The 24,817-nt window shown below is 42.6% G+C and overlaps 1 protein-coding gene across 1 annotated transcript in view; it reads left to right on the top strand.

Moving 5' to 3' along the window:
• The window catches only part of LOC106550600 (vomeronasal type-2 receptor 26-like), a 10,737-nt gene extending 1,953 nt beyond the window's left edge, over positions 1 to 8,784 (top strand). Inside the window, exons 2-4 of the mRNA XM_087712057.1 lie at positions 778 to 1,635; positions 6,389 to 6,515; positions 7,883 to 8,784. Coding sequence (XP_087568183.1) covers positions 778 to 1,635; positions 6,389 to 6,515; positions 7,883 to 8,784 — 1,887 coding nt within the window. The remainder of the gene's footprint in view (positions 1 to 777; positions 1,636 to 6,388; positions 6,516 to 7,882) is intronic.
• Positions 8,785 to 24,817: the final 16,033 nt, after the last annotated feature.

Raw genomic sequence — 24,817 nt, 5'->3', positions numbered from 1 at the left:
ATTGCATTCTAACCAGTGCTCCACTGTGACCCTACACAGTAGGGCTACATTGTTCACTGTTTTCCCAAATATAATGAATTCTGTCCAGATTGAAGATGATCAAATTGCATCCTAACATTTTTAGAAACAATGGATTTCCCAAAAATGGTGGCCATTTTGTGCCCTTAACTTCAAAGAAATTAAAGCAACATTCTCGATGAGTTACAGTATGTATAAGCCAGTGGTGGGTTTCAAAAATTGTTTGAACCTACTCTGTGGGTGTGGCCTCCTTTGTGGGAGTGGCTTGCCACCCATGTGACCGGATATGAAGATGCCGACGACATGTCAGAACCACCTTAAATTACCCCCCACACAGCATTGGCATGCATAAGAATATGATGTAAACTTGTTTTATAAAAGGCATCTTTGGTTTGCATTAAAAAAAAAACTTCAACACACGCAATGTTCTAATTGCACCACAAACACAGTAGTCATCCTTACCTTTCACAGAGGCACTGAGTTTTATAAATATGAGCATGATAGTGTAGAATAACCATATCCAAGGACCAGTGGTGGGTTTCAAAAAAATTTGGAACCTCTTCTGTAGGTGTTGCCTGCTTTCCGGGTCCACTGGTGGAACCTCTTCTAACCGGTTCAGTAGATTTGATGAACCGGTTCTTCCGAATAGGTGTGAACTGGTAGGAACCCAACTCTGGTATAAGCCCTGAAAATCAAAGTAACAGATTTAACTATGTCAAATGCATATGCTTACATTTTGCATTTTCTTTTTCTCCTAAGTTCATATATGGCTCTGCTCCAGTCATGGATAACTTGATTCATACAGCTTTCATCTACCAGATGTTTCCAAATGAACATCTTCAAATTACAGGGATTCTTCAGTTGCTGCTTTATTTTAAGTGGACCTGGATTGGGATAATTTTTCAAGAAAATGAGATTGGTGAAAGATTTCTGAGGGAAGTGCTTCTCAGGTTTTCCCAAAATGGAATCTGCTTTGATTATATTAAGGAATTTCCAACAATAGCTTTTTCCAATGAGATGGGAGAACAAATGAACAATTTTGTCAAAGTATGCAAAGTCATTATGAGAAGCACGTCCAGTGTTGTGATTGTGTATTGTGAGAACCAAGTCATGGCTCTTTTCAGGATGATCTCTGTTTCAGAATATTGGGAAGCCACAGTTGAGAGGAAAGACAAGGTTTGGGTTTTCCCAGCCCAGATGGAGTATACTTCAGTTCCATTTCAAAGAGACTGGAATATGGACTTCATCCATGGGGCTCTTTCTTTTGCGGTTTCATCAAAAGAAGTGTTAGGGTTTCATAGATTTCTTCAGATGAGAAACAGTGTTCCAGAAAATGAAGACAGTTTTTCAAGAGTCTTTTGGGAGCAAACCTTTCAATGTTCTTTCTCAAAGTCCATTTTAAGCCCCAAGTCAGAGAAAAGATGCACTGGGGAAGAGAAGCTAGAGACTCTTCCAGACTCTGTTTTTGAATTGAGTATGACTGGGCAAAGCTACAGCATCTACAATGCAGTCTATGCTGTGGCACATGGTGTACAAGCTTTCCTTACATCCCATTCCAAACACAGATCAGCAGCTGATAGTGGGAAACAGAAGCTTTTCAGTCATCATGTATGGAAGGTGTGCTCCTTCCTTTCTTCTTTTTTTTCTTTCTCTCTTTCCCTCCTGTAATGTTATTACAAATAACTCAAGGCAGAGGGTCAGGCTTGGAAGCCATCTTTTTGCATTGGGCCTTCAGCACCTTTAATGCTGTGGTAAAATGTGAGGTGGGATTATATGGAGTATGGAAGATATACCATATTTTTCGGAGTATAAGATTCACCAGAGTATAAGACGCACCAAGGTTTCGAAAAGGCAAATTTAAAAAAAAGTAGGTAGGTAGATAAAGGGATAGAGAGGGGGGGAAATACAGTAGATAGGTAGGGAGAGAGAGAGAGAGTAGGTAGGTAGGTAGGTAGGTAGGTAGGTAGATAAAGAGAGAGAGGTGGGAGAGAGAGAGAGAGAGAGAGAGAGAGAGAGAGAGAGAGAGAGAAATACAGTAGATAGATAGATAGATAGATAGATAGATAGATAGATAGATAGATAGATAGATAGATAGATAGATAGATAGATAGATAGAAGGTAGGTTGATGGGTAGAGGGACAGAGAGAGAGAAATAGAGAGAGAGGGAGAGAGAAATACAGTAGATAGATAGGGAGGGAGGGAGAGTAGGTAGGTAAGTAGATGTTTCCAGGTGTATTTATACATGTGCTGGAGAAGGAAATCACTGACAATCTGCAGCACCTAAGACTTTGTTTCGGGACTTGATCAATGTAATTCTCATCAATCAATTAAAGAGCTTTCCAAAAGGGGAAAAAAGTTTTTGCACTCTGCAAACCTCCCAAAAATGGCCTGTTTTTCACGAAAACGGGCCCATTTTTTTTTTAAAAAAAGACATGAATAGCCTGGGGGGGGGGGTGGGTTTGCAGAGTGTTCCTGGGGGCCAAAAATGAGCAAAAATCAGTCAATTATTCGTGAAAATGGACCCGTTTTTGTCAAAATATTTGCATGCATAGCCTTATGGAGGCTTATAGAGTGCTTCTGGGGGCTGATGGGGGGGGGGACTGGCCCGTGGTTTGCTCATTTCCCCAGCCCTGAGGAGCTCTCTGAAAGCTTCATAAAGGTATGCACGGCCATTTTTGTGAAGGGGCGAGGCTTTGGGAGGCAAAAAAATGCTGTATGATGTATAAGATGCACCCAGATTTTCAGCCTCTTTTTTGAGGAAAAAAGGTGCGTCTTATACTTCAAAAAATACATAGTCATAATAACATTCCTACCACTCCATAATGCTGGAGGAATGACAAGTGGATCAGAATGTGCAGAACTTTCTATCCTAGCTTTTTTAATTGCACAGGCTAAGTCTCTATGAATATTTAATGTTGAGAATTGGGGAAAAATGGCCATTAGATACATTAGAGTGAAAACTACTTCTCTCTCTCCCTCTCCCTCCCTCCCTCCCTCCCTCCCTCCCTCCCTCCCTCCCTCTCTCTCTCTCTCTCTCTCTCTCTCTCTCCAGTGTATTGGGGGAGATCTTAATAAGGAAGGAGAATTCAGTGACTCTTTAAAATATAGATTACTAGTTGACAACCCAGCTTTACCCATGTATTTCTAGGGGGGAAATGTCTGGACCAAATGTAATTTCTAATGTTAGACTTTCCCCCTTACCAGAGGGAGCCCCCTTGTGGAGTACTGTGAAGCCATTACCATGGCATCTCCACTGTGCTGTACAGTAGAAGCCATTTTACGGCAATACAGTAGAATCCATTTTAAGGTACAACAAAATGTATCTTAACAGACCACACACCCTGAGGGGTGTTGGGGTGTCTTACCCCCACTGTATTTGTTTCCAGAGAGTAAGTCATTGCTCAAGAGGTTCCAGACTTATGCTGGAAAACATACACACACAGCCATTGATAGATGATAGATGATAGATGATAGATGATAGATGATAGATGATAGATGATAGATGATAGATGATAGATGATAGATGATAGATGATAGATGATAGATGATAGATGATAGATGATAGATGATAGATGATAGATGATAGATGATAGATGATAGATGATAGATGATAGATGATAGATGATAGATGATAGATGATAGATGATAGATGATAGATGATAGATGATAGATGATAGATGATAGATGATAGATGATAGATGGATAGATGGATAGATGGATAGATGGATAGATGGATAGATAGATAGATAGATAGATAGATAGATAGATGGATAGATGGATAGATGGATAGATGGATAGATGGATAGATGGATAGATGGATAGATGGATAGATGGATAGATGGATAGATGGATATGGATATGGATATGGATATGGATATGGATATGGATATGGATATGGATATGGATATGGATATGGATATGGATATGGATATGGATATGGATATGGATATGGATATGGATATGGATATAGGTTTGAGGTTTGAGGTTTGAGGTTTGAGGTTTGAGGTTTTATTTAATTTGTATGCTGCCCTATTCCTGAGAGACTCAGGGCGGCTAACAATCTGGAGGGGAGGGGGGTAAAAAATAAAAATAAAAAAGACAAACAATTTAAAAAAGAGCAACAGTCGTAACCCTGGATGGGGCTGGAAAATTCAGGCCTGCCGGAACAGCCAGGTCTTAGTTGCTTTGTGGAAGGCCAGAAGGGTGGTAAGGGTCCGGATCTCAATGGGGAGATCATTCCAGAGGGCCAGAGCAGCCACAGAGAAGGCCCGCCCCCGGGTAGTTGCCAGCCGACATTGGCTGGCAGATGGAATTCGGAGGAGGCTGGTACATTCTGGAACATATCTATATAGCTATAGCTATAACTATAGCTATAGATATAGATATAGATATAGATATAGATTCTACTGGTTCTAGTTTGCAGCAATAAAGTTAATCAGATAAGCAAAGTGATATGAAACTATTGTATGTTTCCCATAATTACATAATAACATAAGATGCAAAAACCAAACATATCCCATAGAGCTTTCGTTTTAATGGTACTACTATCACTTCCAAACAATTTAAGGATGATTGAAGGAGAATTCCTTCCCTTACACAAATTTTGAGAAATTACACACCTTTCTCTGTCAACACAAATAATAATTTTGAAAGGGGATTTGTGCCTGTATCATTATCAATATGTCCTCTTTCTGCACGTGCCCCTTCTTCTCCTGTAATATTTTAAAATAGCTTTTTTTAAAAAAAAAGTTATACATAACTATGAGAGGGAGGAAAAAGACAAAGACAAAATGTTGGTGTTTCATGCACTGACAAAGGAAGTTACAACATGCAGAGGAGAGGGTTAATGGTGAGGAAGAAGTTAGAAGTGATTGGTATCAGGGGTTGGTTCCGCATTCTTTTACTGCCGGTTCACTCAGGGACGTGCTTCCGGCGGGCATGCACTTTGGGGGCTAGGTGCACATGTGCAGTAGTGAAAAAAATGCTTCTGGACTTGCACAGAAGAAAAAACAATATGGTGGCACCTTCGGCACTGCAGATAGAACCAGTTCAGAGGCATGGGTGGTCGAGTTACTACCTACTTGGCCAAACCGGGCCAAACCAGTAGGAACTCACCTCTGGATGTTACACTTGCTAAATGGTATCAAACGGGAACAAGCTGCTGGTTATGGGGGACATATACTTCAGTGTGATATCCACAAGAGTGCTGTTAGCCTCCTTTAGTAACTCCATCTCTGGTAATTTTTCTGGCCACTTGCCAATGGGAGTGAGGAATAATGGTTATTATTAGCATAGTTTGGAAATGCAAGAATACCTTTGGAAAATAATACTGCTGTATATTTTTGTTATCCTTGTATACTTTTATTAATTACTATCATGTTCTACCTTTCAGCTTCATCGCTACCTGAAAAAAGTCTCATTTAACAACAGTTGTGGAGAAAACATTTTCTTTGACCAGAATGGCAAGGTTGCATTTGGGTTTGATATCATCAACTGGGTCAGCTTCCAAAATCTATCCTTTCTTATGGTGAAAGTTGGAAAAGTTGATCCATCAATTCAACTCGAACACCTTCTCTCTCTATCAGCAGATAATTTGGTCTGGCCCAATATTTTTAACCAGGTAACATTTATTCAGTTTTTTTTAAGCGGGGGGGGGGGGGGTTGTTCACTACACATACTTCAGTTGATATTTGAATGGCTCACTTGAACAGATGCACAAATTAAGGAATCAAGTACATGAGAAGCAACATTCTTCATGAACAGGATTTCAAAGAGGATTTTGTCTAAGAAAAATTAACTGAATGTATTTCTTCTTCAGAGCTAACTAACCAAGTATTTGATATCTATCAGATGAATAAGAGACCTTTTTCATTTACACACCTGATTCAGAGGTGGGTTCCTACCGGTTCCGATCGGTTCAGACAAACCAGTATGGTTTGGTGGCCTGGGTCACTGGAACCGGTGGTGACCCAGGCCTGCCAAGCCCCCGAACCAGTTCTCCTACCGAGGCTGACATCTTGAATATTCGGTTCTGCATATGTGCAAAGCAATTGTAATTGCACAAATGTTTTTTCTCCTTTTTTAATGTTTTGCACATGCTCAGACCTATTTTTGTATAAATACGCACAGGTGCAGAGTGCATGTCTGGCGTGTGTGCACATGCAAAATTTGTCAGTGTGAACACAACATTTTTGCGTGCACCAAACCGGCAGTAATGCTGGGAGCAATCCATCCCTGACCTGATTATGCCAGAAGGATATGTAAACCAAGCCTAGTAATCTAACATAGAATGATTGATAATTCCAATTTAAAATGTCTTAGATTGGTAATGTTTCCATTCTAAATATATTGCATTTTCCTTTACTAACAGACACAACCTCTTTCTTTGTGCAATGATCATTGCTCCTTGGGGTACAGCAAGATCAAAATAGAAGGGAAGCCATTTTGCTGTTACAAATGCCTTTGCTGCCCAGAAGGGAAAATTGCCAACCGGACAGGTAAGTGATTCCATGAAAGAACAGTTCATATCTTATAGCCCTGAAGGTGACTAGGTTCAAAATACTACCAGGTTTCCTAGTAGTTGAGGCATTCATCCCTACAGATCCTAAAAATATTTTTTTTTTGTGAGAACATTTATGAGATTGTCCCAGGTAAACATGGCCCCAACTCACAGATGTGAGATCAAACAAGAATAAATAGGGTAAACTGAAATACTGTGTAATGAACATAAAAAATAATCCATGGAGATCCATGCATATACCAGACACTCCAATGAAGAATACAGTGGACAACAGATTTGAAGAGATCAGTCTACACTGCAGCATGAGAGGGAGAGAGGGAGAAACAGAGAGACTTAAAAGGGTGTTCAAATTAAAGCACAATATAATTTCCAACACTTGCAAAACAATACTCAGGATCATTTCAATATTTAAATGGGGAGTTTGTAGTCAAAACAAAATAGTTTCCTGTGGGAGCCAAGGATATTTCAACAGGTGACTGGGGTGAGGAGGAGTCTTGTTACCATGTGACCAGCTAGAACCTTGATTGGACAATGTGACTGAATGTCTTTTAATCAGATGAAAACCGCAGGAACTTTCAGAGTTGGTTTTCACTAACTTGTGCCAATATGATATCTCCAATATTTTTTTTTCTTTGAGGAACCTGCCTGCTTTGGAGTTCTGCTTTGTATGGAGATATTACTTGGAACCCTGACATATAAGTCATTATTGATTATGCATTCTTATAATTGAGAAAGGCAAAGAACACTAACATAAGTCACTATGGTCTTCATTGATTGCATGCCATTTCTGTGATAATCCCTGTACTATGGAATACTCCCCCCCACCCCATAAGACTCTTTTATTGTTTATGTTGTTTTATTATTGATATTGTTTTAATTCTGGACTAGTAGCCATCTGCTCATAAAATGAGCAACTATATACATGTTTTAAATAAATTAGTAAAATAAACATTATATGAAGATGAAGGGAAGATAATCAGCAAAAAGGCAGATGGATTCAGAGGAAGGATTCTTGAGAAACAAACAATTATGAAAATTGTGCATGCAGTGTAGTATTAAGGTTTGTTTCCTCTAAAGCAGGGGTGTCAAACTTGTGTCATCACAACATCATCATGTGATGTATCGGGACTTTTTGCTCCTTTGCTACTACTGGGTAGTAGCAGGACCAGCACATGACGCATCCAGCCCATGGACCAGTATGAGATTCAATCCAATATTGATTCTGTGCACACCAAATCAAATCATATCACACAAAATTGTACATCATGTCACAGTATTTTCTAAGAAGTTGATCTCTGTCAATTCAGTCAATGTAATGAAGGTGTATTCTATTTCCTTTTCCAGATTTAGATGACTGTTTCTCATGTCCCAAAGAAAACTACCCTAACATGGACCAAACTCTGTGTATTAATAAACACACAGTCTTTTTATCTTACAAAGAACCCTTGGGAATCACCTTGACAAGTGTTGCTTTCTTCTTTTCTTTCATCTCAGCTGTGGTGCTGGGGATCTTCATTAAACACCAAGACACACCCATTGTCAAAGCTAACAACAGGAACCTCACCTACGTTCTTCTCATTGCTCTTCTGTTTTCATTCCTTTGTGTTTTGCTCTTCATTGGGCAACCCGATCAAGTAAAATGTTTTATGCGACAAACTGCTTTTGGCATCATCTTCTCCATTGCCCTTTCTTGTATATTGGGGAAAACCACAATAGTTGTTCTTGCTTTCATGGCCACCAAGCCAGGCTCCAAAATGAGGAAATGGGTGGGGAAAAGGCTGGCTAATATTATTGTCCTATCTTGCTCCATAGTGCAAATCACCATTTGTAGTATATGGCTGGCAACTTCTCCCCCATTCCCAGATTCAGACATGAACTCAATGCCTGATGAAATTCTCCTGGAATGTAATGAAGGTTCAGCCATCATGTTTTACATTGTCCTTGGCTATATGGGGTTCTTGACTGCTATCAGCTTCATGGTAGCCTTCCTAGCCAGGAAGTTACCAGATAGCTTTAACGAAGCCAAATTTATCACCTTCAGCATGTTTGTCTTTTGTAGTGTCTGGCTGTTGTTTGTTCCTACCTATCTGAGCACTAAGGGGAAATACATGGTAGCTGTGGAAATCTTCTCTATTTTAGCTTCTGCAGCTGGATTACTGGGCTGCATCTTTTCTCCTAAGTGCTTCATTATTGTTCTGAGGCCTGATTTGAACAGAAAGGAACTACTCGTAAAAAAACAAAAGTAATATTTTTTTTAACTTTTAATGCAAGGTTTTGTATTTATGTATTAAGCTTTTTACTTCTTAGTCTCTAGTTCAAGCTTCATTCTGATGAACTGCTTTAAATTTGTTTAAGTTTGTTCAAATGCAATTTTTTTTTGCTCAAAATAATCCTGGTATGCACTACATAAGAAAAACACCCACATTCATCATCTCAGTAGTAAATATATTTTCTTTTAAAAATACAGGACCAGCCATATATTAATCTTTCATGTATTTATACTTGATGCCAAATATTCCATGCAGTTAAATGTTACATGATGTAGAAAAAGAGCAATCTGAAGAAAAATCTCATTTCTATCCAAACTACTGAGTTTTCAAATTAAAATTGAAAACTACCTGCGTATTTTTCCAACTTTTCTCTGAATTTGTAAAATGATTTTTCCAGCAATTACTATTTTTATCTTCGTCAACCCATTCAAAACCATATATATGTAAATCTTCAACGAGTCCATCACTATATCAGACATTTTAACACCAGAAAACAATAAAATCTATACTGCAATTACTATAATAACTATAGAAATAGAATAACATGATGGTGAACATCTTAATGAAATGTTTAAAACAAATAAACAAAGACAAATTGGAATAATTAGATTATTTTACTACAAAGAGAACAGAAGACAAGAGGATCTTCCCACTGATATATATGAAGCACACTAGAACATGGCTTAGAGCAGGGGTGTCAAACTCAAAGCCCGGAGGCCACTTCTAGTCTGTGGGGTGCTTAGATCTGGCCACTGGGGCTGCCCTGTAAACAGCAAAGGAAAGAGGCCGTGTGGTACCTCTGCCCATGAAAGCAGAGCTCGGGCTACATGTGGCTCTCCCAAGCTCCATTTTTACTGGCAGAGCGCTGCAGGATGCCATTGCAGCTGAAAACAGAGCTCAGAGGACAGCAGGTGGCACTCCCAATTTTATTTTATTTTCTTTTATTTTTTTGAATTTTTTTATTTATTTTAATTGAACAAAAACACAAAAAAGAATCATCCTTCATTACATCTTGTAGAAAGTGTGTTGATTGGTTACAGATAACCTTCGTGCATTTCTTCCACAATCATTACTTATAGTTCATATTAGATTATACACTTTAAGTCAAAAATCTTTGTATATCTTACTATCAATGTACCACAATTCTCATTTGACTACAATTATTTGAACATGCTTTTACCTCAAATCATTCATACTTAAAGATACAACCACATAATGGCATTCATTAGCTATCTCAAAAAAAATATCCTCAAATAATATTATACTTTTATAGCATCTTTTAAGTAAATGTCAATTAATAAAGTTTCTAAGCCCCCCCTTTTTCCAACTCACTGATTAAAATTTATATCCAAGTTACTTTTGCCAATACCATAGCATGTATATATTGTTAAACAATGGCCATTAACATTTCCTTGTTGTTATGATTGGCTAAAAATCATTTACTATTTATGTCCCATCTCCTCTCGTCAGATCACCCAAAAAAGAAAAAAATCTTATGCCTTTATAACAATATCTAAATAAAAATTTGTTAATAAAATTTTATAGATCTTTTTCCCAAGTCACAGTTTGCAGTTATATCCATTTTTTTGCTAGATTACCATACATGTATATATCATTAGGCTATATCCATTATTGTTTCCTTATTATTATAGTTAATTAATTGTTAGTGAATAAACATTTGATAACAATATAAAACAATCCAAGAGTTACAGAATTCCTACTTATTAGTCACCAAAATCAACTGATTTTTTATTATCAACTTTCATTATCTACCTATATCTTTCCAGTAACAAAAAATCTTATCTCTCTTTGTAATGGCAAAAACAGGGTCTGCCTTTCTACTTACGTAAGAATAGGAGACAATGCCTTTTTTCCAGAACAGAAAGGTGTTTTATTATTATTGAATGCATTCAAGAGACCAGTAGATTTGCACCTAACTGATCTGACTTAGGTACATTTTGACAGAGGTTTTATACCTTTGAAATGGTTATTACAAATCATATAGACGTCATATAGGCGTGCACTAATACAGGTCATAACTTCTCACCTCAGCACAAAGTTATTTCGGGTAAAATTACAAATATTTAAGGAAAATTACAATACATGATTCCCAAACCACAATAGGGAAGTAAAGTGAAGCTAAAAGAGAAGTGAAGCTTGGCTACTCATGCAGAAAAAGGAAAATGTCAGAATGCCACCCAGATATATTGCTAAAAATATGGTTAACCTATAGCTTGTTTACAAGATGAACTTTGCCTTGGCATGAGCTGTGCCTATGACTAAGATATTGTGGTTAAGTTTCCCCTACTTGCGAAAAGCTGGCTTCCTGCGTTTCAAGCAAAATAATATGTTCCTCATTTTTGTTCGTTAGGTGAAAGAGCATAAGCAAAGTTTTGATTTTTTAAGTTTTAGAATTAGACAAGTAGCCTGATTAAGTATTTAGGGGTTCAATGGTGGACCCCATGCTGTTTCATTCCCCCCTGTTGAAACTTCACCCAATCCTAAGATTATTGTGGAGTTTCATAAGTATCAGGCTCCCTATTGCCTATGAGCCCCACATACTCATGTTCCTCTCCTGTGTGTCCCATCAGCGTTAGGACCTTGGCAGTGGCCCGTTTTTCCACCATGAGAGATAAAGTACTGCTGATAGCACGAACAAAAAGAGGCATAATGCAGGGGATGATTATGCATCCTGCTGCAATCAGGCCAATAAAAGTAATGATGGCCTGCCATCCGGGCAATTTTGACAACCAAGAACTAAAATATGAGGCAAGATTTAATCCTTTCCATTCTTGTCCTGGGAAATGAGTGAGCTGTCTCATTTCCGTGGTCAGCTGTTTAATAACACTCCCAGTTTCATCAATTTGAAGGCAACAATTTGATAAGTTGAACTTCCCACATACTCCCCCTTCTCTTGCGAGGAGGTAATCGAGAGCCAATCGATTTTGGTATACTGCAGTACGAAGTTTGTCCGTGGCAGTGGAGAGAATATTCAAGGATTTGTCAATTCTCTCTCCAGCCAGGTCCAACACTGCCTGTAACCTCATGATCCTGTTTATCATGTAGATCGGGGTGCGGTATCCCCATGACCCATCTTCAGCCCATGTGGCTCTTCCATACGTGCATACAATTCTCTCTGAACTCCATGTATCTGATTTCTCATATTCAGTAAGTTCCTTGCAAGGAAAGTTAGAGAAAGCTGTGTTCACCTCTCTTTTCTGACGAATGGGATCAATTGAGTCATATACCGGAATTCCTAACACTTGTCGTGATTGGAGAGGTAATAAAAAGAAAGAAGGTTTTATCCATCCAAGAACACAGGATCCCGCCCAGTCTGCAGGAAGAATTTCATAGGCAAGTGTGCCACAAATCCAATACATGTTCTCAGGGGCTTCCCATGGGCCAGATGAATACTGTGGCTCCTTTAGGTATGGTAAGAGTGAGAGATCAAATTTTGTGGGTTGAGAGAGATTTGATGGCGATGACCACTTGGTATAAGTATCATCCCATTCCCCTAAACAAATTAGATGACCCACAGGATATGATCCATTTCGAGAGAAACAGCTGTGGCCCACCAAATTTGTAGTTAGGGTCCAAACAATACCTGTATGCTGTGTTCGTTGAGCGAGGTTGCCTTTTTGGGTCATATTGTTATATACCTCTGGGGTTGCTTCGAGAGCTTCCCATGGCCACTTTTCTCCCATGTTAGTTCCTCCACAAACAAAACAATTTTTAACAGTTAAAGCTTTTGCTACTTCTTCAGCCATTTCTACAAACAAATTCACAGCCTTAGGGCTAAGAGGAAGGGGTTCCTCTAACTTCCTAAGGTTATCATATACCGACCATCCTAATGACTTTACCTCCCCTTCCTTCAAAGTTTCCACCCTTATTGTAATGTATGCCAGTGGGTCAGCCCCATCTCCATCAATGCCTATCCCATAACTTTCTTCCTCTGGGTGATCACGGGACACTTCAAAAGCGACTGAGTTTGAATTGTGGAGACTGCGAAAATTGGAAATATATGGCCATCCCAGATGAGGAGAAGTAGGATACCCTCCTCCAGTATGTTGACAAACACAATCCCATCCTCTGCACGGGTTTCTTTCGTCCATGCGATCTGCACAAGGAGAATACAAATCCCGACTTGGATTCTTACATCCTTGGCAGTAGACATGGGATCGGGGACAGAGATACTTATGATTGTGGTAATAAGTTTGTCTCCATCCCTGGCTTCCACAGCTTCTGTAAGCCACCCTATCCATTGCAGCACATACACCAAATGATACGGTGATGGGCTTTTGTCCTTGTTTTAAAGCAGTAACTGTGGTGAGGTGGTAAAGCTGAGATTCCTTGGGGTTGTCAAGTAGGGCCAGGCCGGCCCATACACTGACTTTGATGCGAACTGGAGTGGTTGGCTGATAACAAACAAGCTGGTTCTTCTGAATGCAATAGTTATACATGGTACCGTTAGATACACATGTCTTTTTCTGAGGGGTGCAGTCCACTGGGGCCTGAGTGTGGTAGATCATTGTAACAATGGTACGAGTTCCCACCTTAGCTTTTGTAAGACATGGGCCACACTCATCCAGCCCTGGTGTTGCAGGCAGATAACATACCACCCCTTCAGATCCCTCACATTGGCTATAGAGACGGGGTTGCTTCCTTCCAAAAGTGCAATTTGGAAGATTGAAGTTCTGACAGGATTTAGGTTTTCCCATTTTGAACTTTAAGGTATTTCCTCTTGTTCCTACTAGGCATTCAGTGCATTCCAATGGGGCAGGGGTTACAAGTCCCTTCCCATCTAATCCATCCTTCCCACCTTTTGGAAGAACGGTTGTAGGATGGAGGTTCCTACCTGGTTGCAAGAGCGGCTCCAGAACCACCATCCCTTTTCCTTCTGCAGTCAATGAGACTTTTGCCGTTCTGCTTATGATCTCACCAATTGTTACAGCTCGGCACTGGTATGATTCTGAGTAATTAGAATGAGTAATCCAGACCTTCAAGTAACTAGATTTCTCATCATAGTTACGTATTACGCCCATGTGCCGAGTCTCGCTCAGTACCTGAGGTTTCATACTTGACAAATTCTCTTCACCTGACCACCATTGCAGCAACCACACATGTCTCACATTCCCTATGATTTTACAATATATCCTCACCATGATCGGAAGCTGATCATTCGTTATGTCATACTTCATGTCCAAACCAAAATCAAGGGGTGTCCGCTTACCCCGAGTCCTTGTCCTTTCTGGATAGGGCTCTGGGTATGGTCTCTGAATAGGCCTCAAAGTATGGCACATTATGGTTGAATTATAGTATTCACTTGGTGCCCAAGTAACATTAGGATCCAATCTACATTGCCAATAGTTCCCTGATCCCTCGGAACAGGGGGATAACCCTTCCTCTGGATGACAATCTACTATCCAGCGTTTGACATAGGCAAAACCCAGTCCCTGTGTACTTGGGACCTTATAGAAACAATGCCTACAAGGAGGAAAAGGTCCTGGTCCCATGTCCTCTAGTAGTGGTTCAGAAGTTACCTTTACAGGGGAGTCATTTTTCACCGTGAGGGCCCTGACACCTGGTGTTTGTTGGGTGCTCTTTTTCTCCTCCCTCACATATGGTGTCTGCGAGGTACTCCCACTAACCTCATTCCCCCCTGTAGGAAATGGGTCTTCATAATCAGGTGGAATCTCCCATGTCTGCACTGGCGGTGCCCCTTGAGCAATCTTATTTTTCATAGCAGCATAGAAATAGAGAAAGTTAAGAAGAACAGAAATGGCTAAGAGAAAAATCACGACTAAGATTGCTGGGATCAGACCATTCCTAATGCATGCAGTCTGGCGTAGACGGCGGTTGGTTTCCATGGTTGGTTCTCCTTGTTGGACGGGGACGAAGGTTCCACGGGAGACGCGATGCGTTGCCTGTGCGATGGGTGTCGGCGGCACCTGGAGCGACACCTGCAGAGGGTTCTTCACCACCTGGCCGTAGAGCGATTGCCTCCCGTGAATCAGCAGGCGAGGTGGCGTCCTCCTTTCTTCTTCTCCTTTTGGCAGGGTGTAGAGGCTGGACAGAGTCCTTGGAAACAGTCTCACACGAGGATGCAGCCAATTTCAGACGTGTCCAATGGATCCAAGGCTTAATTTCAGCTACCTTAACAGCAAGGGGAGAACAAATAACAACAGTATATGGTCCACACCATCTGGGTTCCAAAGGCACCTTTTTCCAGTCCTTTACCCAGACCTCCTGTCCTGGGCGGAAATTATGTACTGGAGTTACAATCACATGTGGACGACATGACAGCACATATTTTTGTAATTGATGGACAACAGTATTCAAAGCTTGCAACTGTTTGATTTTTACTGTGTCTGCCACTTGAGTAGTAGGCAACACCTGCGGACTAACCAAATTAGGAACCCTTCCATACATTAACTCATATGGGGAGACACCTAACTCCCCTGTGGGTGCGCACCTCACAGCTAGCAACGCCATGCTGAGGGCATCCGGCCATTTTAGATGAGTTTCCTGACAAATTTTAGCCAATTTATTCTTTATAGTTCTATTGGCCCTTTCAACGATGCCCGCCGATTGAGCGTGGAAAGAACAGTGTAATTTCCAGGTAATCCCCAATACCTGGGCAACCTTCTGAGTGGCTGCATGAATGAACTCAGGCCCATTATCTGAAGAAATACGTGAGGGCAACCCATATCGTGGAATAACTACATTTAACAGAGTTCGAGTCACCTCCAAAGCTTTTTTCGTTCTAGTGGGAACACATTCAGGCCACCCCGTGTATGTGCAAACAACAACTAACATAGCAGTGTACGATCCCACTTTCGGCATGTCTGTAAAGTCAATCATTAAATAATCAAAAGGATAAGCCCCCCTAGGTTGGTGCCCAGGGGGAAGACTTGGGCCCTGACGTGGGTTATTAGCAGCACACACCTGACATCGAGAACAAACAGCAGCTGCTAGACTAGACAAATTGTTAATATAGACTTCCCTTGTCAAAGCCTTTCTCAAAGCTGTCTTTCCTAAATGTAAATGCCTATGCAGGGAAGAAACAACCTCCCATGCTAACTGCTGAGGTACAAACACCCTGTTGTCCGGCAGAGTCCACCACCCATTCACTAGTTTTGCCCCTATAGCTTCAGCTTGCTGGACTTCCGAGTGGCTATATGAGGGGGGTTCATCTTTCTGGTTCGGGATCCACAAAGTAAGACAGTTAGCTTGCAGGGAGAATGGATCCAAAGCTGTTGCTCTTGCCACCTGGTCAGCCTTGTGGTTTCCTCTTTCAGCTGTTGAAATCCCCTTCTGATGACCTCGTACATGCATAATGGCAACTTGTTTGGGGGACCACACACTGTCCAATAGACGCAAAATTTGGGGTCCATATTTAATGTCCTTTCCTCCTGCTGTAATAAGACCTCTTTCTTTGTACAAAGCTCCATGCACTTGAACTGTAAGAAAGGCATATTTTGAGTCTGTGTAAATGTTGACACGTAGACCTTTCGCTAATTCCAATGCCCTAGTGAGTGCATGTAATTCTGCCAACTGAGCACTAGTTCCTGCAGGCAAGGGCTTAGCTTCCCATACATCCTCAAGAGTAACTATTGCATAAGCTGCTTTTCTCACACCTTCATGGATAAAACTGGTTCCATCAGTAAAAAGAGTTGCATCCGGGTCGGAAAAGGGTTCATCCTTCAAATCTGGACGACTTGCATAGGTTTCCTCAATAGTTTGCAGACAATCATGAGAGATCTCAGAGTCTGGTTCAGGTAATAGAGTGGCAGGATTCAAAGCATATGACTGAACAAGTTTGATGAGGGGGTTATGGGTAATAAGCCCCTGATACTTCAACATACGTGGATTGGTAAGCCACAAATGGCCTTTCTGATCCAGAACAGCCCGAAGAGCATGGGGGGTGTAGATATTCAACTGCTGTCCAAAAGTAAGTTTATTTGCTTCCTGAGTAAGTAAAGCTGTGCCTGCTACAGCCTTAAGACAAGAGGGCCACCCTTTTGCTACCTGATCCAATTGTTTTGACAAATATGCAACTGGTCGATACCACGTTCCCATCTTCTGAGTTAACACCCCCACAGCCATATTCTGTTTAGTGTCCACAAATAAATGAAAAGGTTTATCTAAATTAGGCAGTCCCAGACTCGGGGCTTGAGTCAAAGCATGTTTCAAGTTCAAAAAACTTTTCTGTTCCTCTTTTTCCCATCGCAAAGGTTCCTTTTCATTTCCTTTTGTAGCTTCATAAAGTGGCTTTGCTAACAAGGCGAAGTTAGGAATCCAAATGCGGCAAAATCCTGCTGCCCCTAAAAAGCCTCTTAATTCCTTCCTATTTCTTGGGGCTGGTAATTGACAAATGGCCTCCTTTCTTTCATGTCCCAAAGTTCTTTGCCCTTGCTGGATATCATATCCCAAATACCTAACATTCAATTGGACCAATTGCGCTTTGGCCCTAGAAGCTTTATAGCCTTTTTCTTGTAACAGAAGTAAAAGGGATGCAGTATTGGCATGACAAACCTCTTTTGTTTGACCTGTCACCAAAAGATCATCCACATATTGTAACACAACATCAGGAGCGGGCAAATCTAGAATTTCCAAGTCCGTCGCTAACGCCGCGCTAAAATGCGTTGGCGAATTTTTATACCCCTGTGGGAGGCGTGTCCAAGTATATTGTTGTTTCCTTCCTGTTGTCGGATTTTCCCATTCAAAGGCAAACAAGTGCTGACTCTTTTTATGAATGGGTATAGAAAAGAAGGCATCCTTTAAATCAATAACTGAAAACCATTTAGCTTCTGGTGGAATCAGTCCAAGCAACACATAAGGATTTGGCAACGTAGGATAAATTGTGACTGTTGAACTATTAACCCTACGAAGATCCTGAGCCATTCGATATTTTCCTCCCCCTTTTGGTATAGGCAGAATCGGGGAATTCCATGGTGAGTCAGTGGGTACTAGAATCTTATAAGTCAGATACAATTGTATGACTTCCTGAATAGCCTGCACAATTTCTCTTGGGTACCCCCTCTGGCGGATGCATACAGGACGACTCATTGGTAGTTCCTCAACAATGACAGGGGTGTGGTGAGCAGCAAAACCAGGGGGGTTATCTTCCGCCCACAGCTCAGGAACCCGGAACTCCCTCCATTTGTCTCCTGAGACTTCCTGCACCACCATGATTCTCCAAGCCTCTTCCCTAGGAATTTCTAAATTCACATTTCCATATTTTACTCCTACGGATCCCTTTTCATCAAAGAATATCTGTGCTCTAAGTTTGCAAAGTAAATCTCTACCCATGAGTGGAAGCGGACAGCTAGGCAAATAAACAAACTGGTGAGTCAACGTTTTTCCTCCCGTTGTGCATAGTAGAGGCTCTAAAAGTGGCTGGGTTTGTGGTTTTCCTGTTGCCCCTTGAATGTTGATAGATTGAGAAGAAATATGTCCCAAAGGTTGAGTTAATACAGAACGGGTTGCTCCTGTATCTACAAGGAAAGAAACTTCTTTGCCCCCCACATTCAGACAGACCATAGGTTCGGGGAGGCTAATCGAACCTACACTGCCCCGTCAATCCCACTCCTCAGCTTCTGCCAATCCAATCAAAGGAGTGTTGGGGGAAAATCCCTTGGCTTCTCCCTTTCGCAGGCTGTTAATGGGCTTCCTGAATGTTCCACGTCCCCTGAAGGTGTTGGGTCGGCTAAGAGAGAAATTTCTTGGCAAAGGGGTAGGATTTCTAGTTACCCTTGACTGTTCAATCTCCCTTCTCTCAATTCCTTCTCTTCTGGGACAATCTCTTTTCCAGTGTCCATACCTGTGACATATAGCACACTGATTTTGACCCAAGGAGGGGATCACGGTCCTCTCCCTACTTCCTCTATTTCCCCCTGGCACAGTCATTAAAGCGGTGGCTAGCAATTCTGCTTTTTTCTTCATCTGCTTATCTTTTTTCCTCTCCTCCAACAAATCCCTGTTGACAAATGTCTTCCTGGCAACTTCCATGAGTTCACTAAGAGGTTTTCCCAACGCTCCTTCCAACTTTTGAAGCTTATGCCTTATGTCTGGAGCTGACTGTGAAATAAAAGCCATTGCTAGCATGCGAGCATTTTCAGGAAGGGTGGGGTCGATAGGAGTATACATCTGATATGCTTCAACCAACCTAGAATAAAATGCCTCAGGACTTTCAGTAGCTTCCTGGGTTATTAAACTTGGCTTTGACATGTTTGTTGCAGGCTTTCCTGCTATGCGCACAGCTTTTATGATTAACTGTTGATAATTGAGCAACAAGTTTAATTGATGCGAATCATAAGGACTCCAATTAGGATCTTTTGAGGGGAAACGCTGTTCAATAAAGTCTGCTAAGGTTGTACGTGCAGGGACATCTGGTTTCAAAATATTAGACACTGCATTCCTGATCTTCTCCCTTTCTTCAGCATTGAAAAGTGTTGCCATAAGTTGTTTTAAATCCAGCCAAGTTGGATGATGAGTATCCACAATAGTTTTTACCAATTCTGCCACTTCATTTGGTTTAGCACTATAAGGCCCATAGTGCATTTTCCAATTAAGCAAATCAGAGGTGGTAAAAGGAACATGCTGAAACAACGACCCTGTTGAAACTTGGGAGGGGTCATCTGGGTTTACTAAGAATTGGTCAACTCGTCTGAGGGGTGCTGTAAAAACAGTCTCTGTCTTTGCTCTGGTTCTGGCTGACACTGGTTCCACTTCTCCACCCACAGCTCCCAACAATTGGTCCATCTCTTCCTCCTTCTTTTCCCAAAACTCTGGTCCCATTGTGTCGGGTGAACTTAGAGGAGCCTTTTCTTCTTTCTCTTTATATCTGATTTGTTCCATACTAGTAATTACAGCATCCAATCCCTGTTCAATTCCCTCAATAGGTACCTGGCTTGTAGACCCCCTTGTGCTGGGTGTAGTTCTTCTGGAATAAGTCAGGGACAAGGATTGCGGTGTGGCTGGCAAACTGACCCCTCTAGGTGACACATATGGAGGGGGCTGTGGCAATTCTTCTGGAGCACTAGCCAAGACTGGTGGTCTCTGCCTAGGACTTTTGGGGTCTGTAACTCTGACAGCCATAAGAATACATTGTTGTTTACATTTCTTTAACCAAGCTGGGGGTTGATTAACCAATTTTTTCCAAACATCTATATATGGAGCCTGAGTTAAGCTCCCTATCTTAGGATCAAACACCAACCTATGGATTTTCAAAACTAAGTGAGGATCAAAGGTACCTATTTCAGGCCACCCAATGCCATATCTGGGCCATTCTAATTCACAAAACCTCCTAAGCTCATGTTTACTCCACACAATTCCATAATCCTGACTCATAAATCCTTCTTTAAAATGCTTTAACATAGAATCCAGAGGAGTCTGACTACTACTACCTCCACCCATAATTTTCCAAATACTGAATAACACAATTCTTAACACTTTAACCTTTTAAACACATACATATATTCTGGACAGTCCAATTCCCAAAACCTTTATACCTAGCAAGGTGGATCAGACCTCACTCTCCGGTTTAAAAAGAAAAACCGGGCCTTAAATAGAAAGCCCACAATTACTTGCCTGTTTTCTGTGGCTTTCCTCCTCCGGTGCTGGCCAGATTTCTTCCCCTTTCTCCTCTGGTTTTCCAAGGCTCTTGAGACCGCTAACCGCCGAGGCTGAGCTCTCCTCGCTGCCGGGAAATTCCCTCGGAACAAAAGGTCCGTTTGGCGCCAGAGAGGTTCCTGACCCGATGAGCCCCCAGCCCCCCGGGTTAGGTGTCCCAGAGGGTCCCCAAAGACCCTATCGTCTCCTGGCTGGCTCGCCAAGAAATGTAATGGCAAAAACAGGGTCTGCCTTTCTACTTACGTAAGAATAGGAGACAATGCCTTTTTTCCAGAACAGAAAGGTGTTTTATTATTATTGAATGCATTCAAGAGACCAGTAGATTTGCACCTAACTGATCTGACTTAGGTACATTTTGACAGAGGTTTTATACCTTTGAAATGGTTATTACAAATCATATAGACGTCATATAGGCGTGCACTAATACAGGTCATAACTTCTCACCTCAGCACAAAGTTATTTCGGGTAAAATTACAAATATTTAAGGAAAATTACAATACATGATTCCCAAACCACAATAGGGAAGTAAAGTGAAGCTAAAAGAGAAGTGAAGCTTGGCTACTCATGCAGAAAAAGGAAAATGTCAGAATGCCACCCAGATATATTGCTAAAAATATGGTTAACCTATAGCTTGTTTACAAGATGAACTTTGCCTTGGCATGAGCTGTGCCTATGACTAAGATATTGTGGTTAAGTTTCCCCTACTTGCGAAAAGCTGGCTTCCTGCGTTTCAAGCAAAATAATATGTTCCTCATTTTTGTTCGTTAGGTGAAAGAGCATAAGCAAAGTTTTGATTTTTTAAGTTTTAGAATTAGACAAGTAGCCTGATTAAGTATTTAGGGGTTCAATGGTGGACCCCATGCTGTTTTATCTTGCCAATTGTGGTGTAAGTCTTCTTTTTATCTCCTTTATAAGGTTTTTATAGACCTCTCACCTTACTTTTTAGGATTTATATCCAAGTTACTTTTGCCAATACCATAGCATGTATATATTGTTAAACAATATCCATTAACATTTCCTTTTTGTTATTATAATTGGCTTAAAAATCATGTACTATTTATGCCCCATCTCCTCTCATCAGCCCGCCCCCAAAAAACCTTATACCTTTATAACAAGATCTAAATGAAAATTTGTTAATAAAATTTATAAGTCTTTTTCCCAAGTCACAATTTACAATTCATATCCAAATTTCTTTTACTAAATTGTCAATACACTAGGCTCCCCTCGTCCGAGACTTGAGGGGGCAGACCTGGCATGTATTACTGAAACATGGCTGGGCACGGAGGGAGGAGTCCCCCTCGTAGAGCTGTGCCCAGACGGGTTTCAGGTGCTTCATCAGCCGAGAGCCCAGGGAAGGGGTGGCGGTGTGGCTATTGTAGTCCGGGAGTCTTTAGCTCCTCGTATGATCCCTGCTCCGGAGCTTGCCGGGTGTGAGTCCCTACTAGTGAAGTTGGACCTCAAGGGTCAAGCGGGTTTGCTGCTAACGTACCTGCCTCCCAACTGCGTTGCAGCAGCCCTCTCTGCGCTCCTCGAGTCAATAGCCGAGCTAGCAATTGAGTTCCCTAGACTAATGGTTCTGGGGGACTTCAATCTGCCTTCACTCGGTGAACACTCTGACGGAGCGCAGGAGTTCATGGCTTCCATGACAGCCATGGGCCTGACCCAGGTAATTCGAGGCCCTACCCACTTGGCGGGACATACACTCGACCTCGTATTCCTCTCGGAGCAGTGGAGTTATGATCTTGGTCTGAGGGGAAATGAGACCATTCCCCTGTCGTGGTCAGACCACTACCTACTGAGGCTAGACTTCCGGAGGCCAAACCCCCACCGTGGGGAGGAGGAACCGACCAGGTAGTTCCGCCCCAGGCGACTGATGGACCCTGTTAGGTTCCAGACGGAGCTTGGGGTCATTCCAGATGCTCTCGCCCACAGTTCAGCGGAGACTATTGCTGCGGCCTGGCACTCAGCGGCATCAGAGTCTCTGGACCGAATTGCGCCACTACGGCCCCTCCGGGTCAGCGGCTCGCGGAGACCCCCTTGGTTCACCGAGGAGCTCCGTGAGATAAAGCGCCGGAGGAGACGCCTAGAGCACCTGTGGAGGTCCGATAGGTCCGTATCGAACTGAGCACTGTTGATAGCTTGCACCAAGGAGTATATTTGGGCATTGAGAACTGCCAAAAGATCACACATTGCCTCCTTGGTAGCGTCCGCCGAGTCTCGCCCAGCCGCCCTGTTCAGGATAACCCGCTCCCTCCTAAATAGGAGGGAGACGGGGAACCCCCTGCAGGGTAAGGCTGAGGAATATAGTCAGTTCTTGGCGGACAAAGTTGCTCGGTTTCGATCGGAACTGGACTCCACCCCGGCAGATCCAGCCGGGACACAGGGGAATAACTTGGTAGACCATCTCTGGGTTGAGTTTCAGGATGTTGCCTCTGGGGATGTGGACAAGGCTATGCGAGCTGTGAGTTCCTCCACCTGTATACTGGACCCGTGTCCCTCTTGGCTGACTGCCAACAGCAGAGAGGTGACACGAGGCTGGATCCAGGCGGTTGTTACCGCCTCTCTTCGGGAGGGACACCTCCCCACCGCGCTTAAGGCGGCGGTGGTGAGGCCCCTCCTGAAGAAACCGTCCTTGGATCCAGCAGTTCTTAACAACTATCGTCCAGTCTCCAACCTCCCCTTTCTGGGGAAGGTTGTTGAGAAGGTGGTGGCCTTACAGCTTCAGCGTACCTTGGAGGAAGCTAACTATCTTGACCCCTTCCAGTCTGGCTTCAGGCCCGGTTACAGCACTGAAACCCCTTTGGTCGCATTGACCGATGATCTCTGGAGAGCCAGAGATGGAGGCTACGCGTCCATCCTGGTTCTCCTTGACCTCTCAGCGGCTTTCGATACCATCGACCATGGTATCCTTCTGCGACGACTGCGGGAGGTGGGGGTGGGCGGCACTGTTTTACAGTGGTTCTCCTCCTACCTCTCGGACAGGTCGCAGTCGGTGTTGGTGGGGAGGGAGAGATCGTCCCCGAGGCCCCTAACCTATGGGGTGCCGCAGGGTTCGGTTCTGTCCCCCCTGCTGTTTAACATATACATGAAACCGCTGGGTGAGATCATTCGGAGGCACGGGATTAAGTACCATCAGTATGCGGACGATACGCAGTTGTATCTGTCCGCCCCGTGCCAACTCAATGAAGCGGTGGACGTGATGAACCGGGGCCTTGAGGCTGTTAAAGACTGGATGAGAGCTAACAAACTGGTACTCAACCCGGAAAAGACCGAGTGGCTGTTGTGTTTTCCTCCCAAAAATTTGGTTAACGTCCCATCAGTCAGGCTGGGGGGGCAAAATTTATACCCCTCAGACAGGGTCCGCAACTTGGGAGTCCTCCTGGATCCACAGCTGAGTTTTGACCACCACTTGTCGGCTGTGACCAGGGGGGCATTTGCCCAGGTTCGCCTGGTGCGCCAGTTGCGGCCCTACCTGAACCGGGAGGCTCTCACAACAGTCACTCGTGCCCTTGTGATCTCTAGGCTGGAATACTGCAATGTGCTCTACATGGGGCTGCCCTTGAAGAGCATCCGGCGACTTCAGCTAGTTCAGAACGCGGCCGCGCGAGTGATCATGGGCGCACCACGGTTCGCCCATATAACACCAATCCTCCGTGAGCTGCGCTGGCTACCTGTTGATCGTCGGGTGCACTTCAAGGTTTTACTTACCACCTATAAAGCGCTCCATGGTAGTGGATCTGACTATTTGAGAGACCGCCTCCTGCCAATTACCTCCCTGCGTCCCATCAGATCGCACAGAGTAGGCCTCCTCCGAATTCCATCCGCCAGTCAGTGCCGACTGGCGACTACGCGGAGGAGAGCCTTCTCAGTTGCAGCTCCGACATTATGGAACAACCTTCCTGTGGAGATCCGTACCCTCACCACAGTCCAGGCCTTCCGCACAGCCCTCAAGATCTGGCTATCCCGTCAGGCCTGGGGATAGGATTATTCTCACCCCGCCCGAATGTTGAGTGAATGTTGTGTTTTTACGAATAATTTCTTTTATTCACGATTCTTTTTCTTTTTAAGTCTTGTCTTGCACTCCCTTCCCCTTATTGTTGTAAGCCGCCCTGTGTCCCCTCAGGGAAAAGGGCGGCATATAAATCCCCAATAAAATCCTAAAAAATCCTAAATACATGTATATATCATTACACTGTATCCATTATCATTTCATTATTATTATTTATGGTTAATTAATTGTTAGTGAGTAAACATTTAATAACAATCTAAAACAATCTAGGAGTTACAAAATTCCTACTTATTAATCACCAATAATAAAAAAAAACTATTTTTTATTACCAACTTTCAGTGTCAACCTGTATCTTTCCAGTAACAA

This window comes from Thamnophis sirtalis, unplaced genomic scaffold (genome assembly GCF_051295495.1).
Source record: "Thamnophis sirtalis isolate CommonGarterSnake01/CBP01778 unplaced genomic scaffold, rThaSir2_p1.2 scaffold_4, whole genome shotgun sequence".
NCBI lineage: Eukaryota > Metazoa > Chordata > Lepidosauria > Squamata > Natricidae > Thamnophis > Thamnophis sirtalis.
This window is presented reverse-complemented; position numbering and strand designations above follow the sequence as displayed.